This window comes from Pygoscelis adeliae, unplaced genomic scaffold, assembly GCF_000699105.1.
Source record: "Pygoscelis adeliae isolate BGI_AS28 unplaced genomic scaffold, ASM69910v1 Scaffold4, whole genome shotgun sequence".
NCBI lineage: Eukaryota > Metazoa > Chordata > Aves > Sphenisciformes > Spheniscidae > Pygoscelis > Pygoscelis adeliae.
Genome location: NW_008824986.1, coordinates 14,179,173 through 14,187,935, shown reverse-complemented (window position 1 = coordinate 14,187,935; position 8,763 = coordinate 14,179,173). Strand labels below are relative to the sequence as shown.

General features: G+C 41.5%; 1 protein-coding gene across 1 annotated transcript in view; it reads right to left on the bottom strand.

The window, feature by feature from the left end:
* VAX1 (ventral anterior homeobox 1) overlaps positions 1-597 on the bottom strand; it is a 75,859-nt gene extending 75,262 nt beyond the window's left edge. Inside the window, exon 1 of the mRNA XM_009326039.1 lies at positions 360-597. Coding sequence (XP_009324314.1) covers positions 360-597 — 238 coding nt within the window. The remainder of the gene's footprint in view (positions 1-359) is intronic.
* Positions 598-8,763: the final 8,166 nt, after the last annotated feature.

The following is an 8,763-nucleotide window of genomic DNA, read 5'->3' as shown; positions in this document are numbered from 1 at the left end:
CCGCGGCCCCTCCGAGGGAGCGCTGGCCCCGGCGGGCTCCCTGCGGGCACGGGCACCCCGGGAAAGCTGCAAAGCAGGAAAAAAAAGCGGGGCCGGCCCGGTGCGGAGCAAAGCCGGGGAGGAACCACCGCGGCTTAACTTTCCCCCGAGCCGCTGGCGGAAATTCACCGAAATAAAGCCGGGCTGGAGCGGGGCTGCAGGGCACAACCCGGCCGGGATGTGGGATCTCTCGCCCGGAGCCGTAGGAAGGCCTTTCAACCCAGGGACGGACCAAAGGCAAAGCAACAAAATAAACAAATCTCCCGGGCGTGAAGGGAGCTCACCTTCCCCCACCCTCGCGAAATACCTCACACTCATACCTCTAACTAGGATCCTCCTGCAATAGTCCGGATCAGCCGAACTAGATTTACTTTTATTACAATCTTCCGCAGCTGCAGAGGCAGAAAAAGTCCCTTGCTGATCCTTCAAAAAAGAAGTAGAAATATTTCCTTCAGACCCTTTGCTTTCCTTGCCCTCTTTATGTCCGTTCTTCGAGACCCGGTTAGCTTCAGTCTCTGAACTGCATCTAACGTCCATTTTGTCTTGTTTCCCAAACATGTAGTGCAATAAAAACAAAAACAAAAAACCACAACAAAAATATAGAAGAGTAGAAGAAGAAGACGAAGTCTGTGCTGGATATTGCACGGCTTAGGGTCAGATCGGTGGGGATCTGTAAAGCACCTTGCGTAAGGAAGGTCGGGTTTTATCCCACTGGAAAAGCAGCGGCTTCCTCAGTCCCAGCGTCCTAATGTGACTGTCCAGCTTCCCAGAGCGCCCAGTGATCAGGTACTCAACAGTACAACTCTAAAATGATTTAATGTCTGCCTTATTACAGAGACATGTAGTTGTTAGACACACAGAGGGACGCGCACTCGCTGTTTCAATTGATTACGGGTAATTTTGCAGCCTCCACATTTAGGTTACCTCATGAATACACTAAATTGTTTGGATAATATATCAGATCGTAATGGATGGTTTGTGTGCTTGTCCCCAATCAAGTAGAGTTTAGCCAGTGAATAAACTGAAATGATTGGTCTTGCTTTCAGGAAACACACAATCAAAAGACTGAGACTTCCAGAAAAAAAAAAAAAAAAAAAAAAAAAAAAAAAAGAAGAAAAAAAAAGGGGGGGGGAGAGGGGAAAAAAAAACTTTTGACAAGATTCACCCTGAATTGTTAGCACCATTAGCAGCCATTATTAACTTTCTTCAGTATGCCTTTGACCTCCCGATTATATAGTGGCTTTCTCCAAAGCACGCCAAATAAATCTGAATAAAGCTGCTAGGAAGGGCTGGAAAAATGCAGTTGTAGGGGGGTGAAAAAAAAAAGCCCCCTGAATTCTAAACAAACAAACAGAACCCCAGCACGCACACACACAAAAAGTTCTTCCTTCAAGCAGATCTCTCCAAGGAAGCAGGTTATCTTGGCCAGCAGAAATCCTCCTTAACACATCTCCCCACAGACAGCCATCTTAAACTCCTACCTCTCCTTATTTCAGTCCCGATACTTGCTTTTTGTGCTTCTCCCTCTGTGTGTGTGTGTATGTGTGCGTGCATGTGTGTGTGCTAATTCTGCACCTTCGCAAACACTGAACCTATTCGCAGAGCCTGCTCATTGAAAAAAAAAAGCAAAAAAAAAAAAAAGCCAGCTTTGTGTGCAGTGGATCCGGGAGGGGGAGAAACGGAGAGGGGGAGAAAGAGGGAGAGAGGGAGGGAGGGAGGGAGAGAGAGAGATAGCCCGTGAAAAATCTCAACTGCGTGATCCACTAAAGGAGAAAAAAGTTTTACTCTAGCTATTTCATTGTCTCTGCTACAATATCTTTGAGAACCGCAACAGCCAGTAATCCAATAAGACCATTGATTAGGCTACAATGATTCAATTCAAGCAAATGGCCTTGTGCAAAGAGCATGCTCCAGTCCTTCTTGTCACCTTGCAGGGCAGAAGCCCTCTTCATGCTGCTCTCCTTATTCATTCCTTTATGGGAAATGTAGAGCGAAAGGAGTGAAAGATGGCAATTATCTAATTGGACTATTAACAAACAATTCTCTGAGTGTGGCTGTCTGGCAGTGGTTCTTGGGCGAGGTGAAAGGCCACATGTTGCACTGGCCCCATTCACAAAGAGTTTAGGGGCCTGAGAGAGAGAGAAAGAATTTTCCCTGAGAATTTTTCATACAAACGCCAGAGTACCCATCAGGCGTGCTCCTCTCCGCCTCGTCCTCTGCCTGCCTGGGCTGCTGCCTGGGAATTTTACCCACCTGAAGCAGGCTGGGGGAGCCATGCGTTTTACTGCAGATGATATCAGCGGGTAAAAGCAGAACGAGGTGCCCTTGTCAGGGCTGCTCAGCCCCACGGGTATCATCCTGCTCCCGCTTGCCCCGTGGGACCCAGTCTTTGTCCAAGGCAGTGTGACAGAGTGAAGGATTCAGCGCTGGGGCCTAACCATCATAAATAGGAAATTCAGGGGAGACAAAAAAAGAAGGGGGGGGAAAGAAGAGAAAGGAAGGGAAAAGAAAGGAAGGGAAAGCAAGGGAAAATAAGAGAAAGAAGGGAAGGGAAGGGAAAGGAAAGGAAAGGAAAAGAAAGGAAAGAAAAGGAAAGGAAAGGAAAGGAAAAGAAAGGAAAGGAAAGGAAAAGAAAGGAAAGGAAAGGAAAAGAAAGGAAAGGAAAGGAAAAGAAAGGAAAGGAAAGGAAAAGAAAGGAAAGGAAAGGAAAAGAAAGGAAAGGAAAGGAAAAGAAAGGAAAGGAAAGGAAAAGAAAGGAAAGGAAAGGAAAAGAAAGGAAAGGAAAGGAAAAGAAAGGAAAGGAAAGGAAAGGAAAAGAAAGGAAAGGAAAGCAAGGGAAAATAAGAGAAAGAAGGGAAGGGAAAGGAAAGGAAAGGAAAAGAAAGGAAAGGAAAGGAAAAGAAAGGAAAGAAAAGGAAAGGAAAGGAAAGGAAAAGAAAGGAAAGGAAAGCAAGGGAAAATAAGAGAAAGAAGGGAAGGGAAAGGACAGGAAAGGAAAGGAAAGGAAGGGAAAGGAAAGGAAAGGAAAAGAAAGGAAAGGAAAGGAAAAGAAAGGAAAGGAAAGGAAAAGAAAGGAAAGAAAAGGAAAGGAAAGGAAAGGAGAAAGGAAAAAAGAGAAAAGAAAAGAAAAGAAAATAAAAGAAAAGAAAAGAAAATAAAAGAAAAGAAAAGAAAAGAAAGAAAAAGAAAGAAAAAAAAAGAAAAAGAAAAAGAAAGAGAAAAGAGAAGACGGCAGTTCATAGGTGCATTTCAATGAGTTGTCTTTAGTAGAAATCTTAAATCTTGGTCATTTTTCCACAAATCACAGAATAATTTCTTTTTATTGCCATTGTCTGAAAAGTCAGACTGAGATTGAGGAGGTGGCCCTAAGATTTTCATCAAGCCCTGTTGTTTCAACTACATTTATACATGCAACTGGATGTAGAATGTCCTTATTATGGACCAGGTTTTATTTTTCCTTACGGCCAATGCATCTCAGCAATCTCTGGTCATCTGTTGTTATTAGTTACTACTTGTATGGCAGTCATACCCAGGGGCCCAAATAAATCACAGCCCCATTGTGCTGTGAACCCCCATTGTATCTTCATGCAGATATATAGAGGGGATGGAATGAGTTCATTTCCTCCATGAATTCGCAATGCTGTGCAAAGGCCTGTTGTGTGAAGGGATGCTCGTGAAATAGTACGTTTAAGAGAGATTTGGTCCTTTCAGGGGAGGTGCAACAAGTGGATGCTGATTAGCAAGAACATTTTTCATGTATCTGAAGTATAGGTTTGTGTTTAGCAGGTAAGCTTTGTTGTGTGATATACACAAACGTATACATGTGTATGTATGCATAGGCAAGGTAGCATCAACAGTCCTGGCTGGACATGTTTGTTTAATGCTAGATAAAACAAAGTTCTATTTCAAACATTTTTTACATAACAGATATTTTTTTGACAGAATAAGCATAATGATTCCCATAAAAGGTCTACTGGGAAATACAGGGAGCAATTATAATTATATTTGCATAGGTGTGTAGGAGTATGTATGACATTTCCCCCCATGTTTTTCGTTATGCTAATATCTAGGCACAGGCCATATTAATAAACATGGAGCTATTGAACTCAATTACACTGCTTGAAGCAGAATATCTGGAGATTAAATATTGTATTTGTGCGATAATCTGGCTTTTTTTTTTTTTTTTTTTTGCAACAAGGACCTGATCCAAAGCTCAGTAATGGCCAGGGGAATTTTGTTCTACATGTGTAACATCCTAACAAATGCATTGCAAACCCCTTTTTGTCCACAGAAGTCAGTGCTATAAAAAGGCTTTCCCCTATTAAATCAGCTAAATTTGCTTTCACACATTATGAACACAGTACTGTTGAAGATCTGGAAATCCAAATAATGAGTCTAATCCTGTAGCAAACTTGTAGCGAGCAGACAAGTCTATCCACACACAGCTCAGTTACTTTAATTGAGGTCCGCTCATCTGCAACAAATAGCAAAGTCCAGAACAGCGCTGCGAAATTCAAATTTTTACCATTTATAAAGTCAACATTTTCATTAGTCTAGCAGTCATTAAACTTCCTTTCACCTATTCTCATTTTTTTTTCCCCAATAGACTTAAAGCATTCTTGAATATTATGTTCTTTCAGGACATAAGTCCCCTTCTTACTGTCATAACTCCAGGGAGCTTCAGCACGCTTATATCTACACTTATGTGCCACTGGATAAGCAGATTAGGCGTTATCTCTTTTCCCTTCAAACAGTGCTTAAAAATGACTTGGCACACTCCACAGGTACTCCCTGGCTGTACCTTGCTATGTAGAGTATCTTGTTGCTTTTCAAATACAGTTTTATTAGTTTGTATTAGCATGTAGGAGGCTGAAAAATTTGTTTCTCATTGACCGCCACTATTTATATTCTTTTTATCTCTATTTGATGGGTAGGAAAGATACCCATTATTGCTACTACTTCCTAAACTCTTCTTCATCAAAGAAATATTTTTGTCCTAAACTCTCTTTAAGGCTTGCATGCCAAGCTGGTTATCACAGTCTGAGCATGGTGCTAAATTGCTATTGAGCTTCAGGGCATATGCTTGAAGTTAAAAGATTCATCAAAAGGATCCTGTGTTTAATTCACTTAATTTACTGTGTAACATGGATTCCTATCCAAATAATATCCTTATGAGTATAAACTTTTGTTGACATGGAGAGTCGGCTCTTGCACTCCTTTGCTATCTCTGCGTTGCAGAGTCATCCTAATAGACTTTGTCCTTGGTGGGTGTTTACACGTCTCAGCTGAACAGTAAAACAGAGCCAGCCCAGCATTCACAGACAAGTAGGCTCATCTAAATATCTAACAACCTGCTCTGCTGTCTGCAACAGGCACCCATCGCTGCCCAGCCAGGGCGAATGTAAGAAGAGGAGTAAAGGCTTCCCCAGCACCCTCCCAGCCCTGAGGTAAAAAGGCATGGCTCAGAGATCTTCTGAATCGAAAGACTTATGTCTGTGTTTAATAGCCCTAAGTAGGTTTTTCTTCCATTAATTTGCCTAATTATTTTGATTCAGATTATTTGCTTTTGAATTTACAGATGCATTTGGCAAGCAGCTGCTAGGCACATTTTTTGGATACTTGTTTAGCACAGGGGATATGAACTGGTACCTTGGGGCTGAACATCTTCCTGGTTATTTCCAATTAACAGAGAATATGGTAGTTACTCATAATGATACATTACATGTGGAAATGTCAAGGAGTTGCTATGAAGAGGTCCTACCACACATCCAGCACCCTTGGTCACTGTTAAAGGCAAATGAAGGAGAAACAGAAAACCTCATTATTATGTGCACAGATGCTACGTTTCTCTTGGACAGGACGCTTCTGTCCAGTGTGAGTGACACTGTGAGCAGAGAAGAAGATTATCTTCATGAATACAGGAGGCTCACCAGAAGGTTCTTCTTTCTTACAGGTCTCAGTGCTGTGCTAATCATCAGGAACTTTGAGCACCTTCTTGAAACAAAGTGCACAGAATAATTAACAACTCTGTTGCTCTTGCAATTATTCGCTGCTGGGGAGGAAATTGCCATACTATTTAAGATGAACTCTGGAAATTTCAGTATATACATACTACTGTGTATTCAAGGGACATTTAAGAGGCATATGCTAAGCCCTTGGTTGAAGGTGGTAATTTGTTCTAGTGGGAATTGGCTCCATCTCCTGCAAGTGAGCCTAGAAAATGGTCCTCTTCCCACACAGGTGAGCAGTATCCTTGAAGAACAGGACCATGCCTTTATCTGGAAGTTTCACACTGTCTTTGAAGAAAAGGATTGAAGTCTTTGACTCAGTTCAGCTTTCTGTGTGAAGTGGAAGATAAGGCTGTCATGTTTGTGGTAGTCTACATGGCTAGAAACAGTACTAATTCCACTTTCCCAAGGACTGATGCCCAGGTACATTTGTGTTGTACAATGGCACGTGGGTCCCTGGATCATGATATAAAAGACATCACATGGTGTGTTTTATGTGAAATTAAATGTCACAGGCTCCCAAGAACTCTAACAGGTACAACAGCAAGACAAAGATAATTTCTCTCTGTCTTATAAGTGGGCAACACCATCATACATTGGTATGAAATAGGGATGTAGCTCTGTTTCCAAATAGGCTTCATCAGCTCTTATGCAGGTGTTGTGTCCTTCATGCCAGTGCCCTATATATTCCTCTTTGAGCAAGCATTCTGAAAGACAACTGTTTAAAATAAATGACCATATCCAGACACCTACTTAAAATAAAGTATCAGATCAAGATAATGTTATTCCTTGTAGCTGTCACATTCCCATGCTTTGCTATATTCCTGCTTACTAGCCTGATGCAGAATACAGAACTAGCTGCTTCTTAATTTTCCTGCACACTTTGCCCGTAATTGAAGTATTGTCTCTTCCAGATACTGAACTGAGTGTATTGGCAGGACTCAGCAGCGCTGTTCTGGAGGTCAGTAATAATGAGCATGGTTATCACACGTGTATCATGGTTAATCCCGTTGTGGTCATTATGAGCTGCCCCTTACAGTTACCAATCTGGACAGTAGATTAATACAAAGCTTCATTGCCTGTATCATGCCCATGGCATATGCGAGCCATCTGAACAATGGCGAGGCATGATTCTTTTCATGAAGGAAAATTGTGAATTAAGAGAAAATACCGTTTGTTCTCTGACGGCAGATTGAGAGTCTTTGGTTTCAGCCTCAGCTGTGTCACTGACTCCCTCCGTAACCACCAGCACCTGAACACTTAAACTCCCTCTGCCTTCATTTCACCCTCTCCTGACAGGGGTATTAGCTTTACCAACTTTATGTGAGCACTTATGATTATTTACCACCTCAGAAGCTGTTAGCCCATGAACCTTTACTATCTGTGCTAAAGCTCTTGCAATCCTATTCATTCCCATAGTCAATACAAGCAATCTTGAAGGTTTAAACAGCGCAAGAGGACAAGTTTGGAAAGGTGACGTGTTCAGGGTAGTAGGTGTGATCTGTACTCTTTTCAATACTTGGAGTTTTAACATTGAAGACCTATGCATCAAAAGCAAAAAAAAAGTTGGATTTTGGGTTAAAATAATTCAGTTCTTTCATTTTGGATGCTCAAGTCAGGTCAGATTGAACACAAAGCATGTCTCACATACTCATAATTATGGTCTCAGGGAGCCAGGGGAAGGCTGTCCAGGACAGTCTTGCTGAGCTGAATCTGTTCCTTAGGTGCCACCTAGTTACTAGAATGATGTGAGAGGTCAGAAGCCGTCCCTTCACTCTGGAGTGAGACAAACTCTGCCATCATCCCAAGGCTGGTGTAGTATGGTAGCCCGTAGACTTGGTGAAAATCTTCTTGAAATTACATCTTTTAATTTTTTTATTGCTGGTTTTACCTTATTATCAAGTACTTCTTGTGAAAGTGAAAATGTGAAATGTGAATGGAAATGTCAATGGAAGCCACAAGTACAAACCATAAACAAAATCAAATCTGTTTTGGAAAGGATTGTCTACCTGGGTGCTTTGGTTACACCCAACAAACAAGAGGCTAAATGGGAAATTCTCGAACTATAGATCTTGAAGATTAACTCATACCATAAAGAGAAATGTGGCCACATTTACAGGAAGTTTTTGGACTGAATGTGTAGCTTGAATGCTGGCAGGATGTTACCTGAAATATAGTAGTATTTCAGATGGACACCTGAAGGAGTGGTTCAATATACTTCCTAACACTTTGTTAGGGAAAATGATGGAAAAGGTAGGCAAAAAAAATCAGTGCAGTTTGGTTTGTTAAACCTGTAGGAGATTGTGGGTCGGTTTAGGGTGACTTCACTTTATGGTGAATACTTCACCTGATGGATTTAAACACACTGGGAGACTGAGGATCATGATGGCAGACAACTCTGAACATGGCTAAATGCAAGGTAATGCAAATCATCAGTGATTAGCTGTATAGCTTGAATAATCTGAAAAGCCCTGAATTTCCAGGAATCTCTGAGGAAAAAGAACCTCTACCAGGAGTCATCAGTGTCTGATTTACCTCAATCTATAGCAGCAGCTTAAAAAAAATAAAAAGATTATTTGGATTTATTAAATAGAGATAGAGCAGGATGCCAAAAAAAATCAGGATAACACAGGATTATGCCATAAATCCACATTAACTCTGTATCCATTCTTTTTATTCTCTTCTCTCCTCTCATGAGGTATGTAGCAGAGTCCGA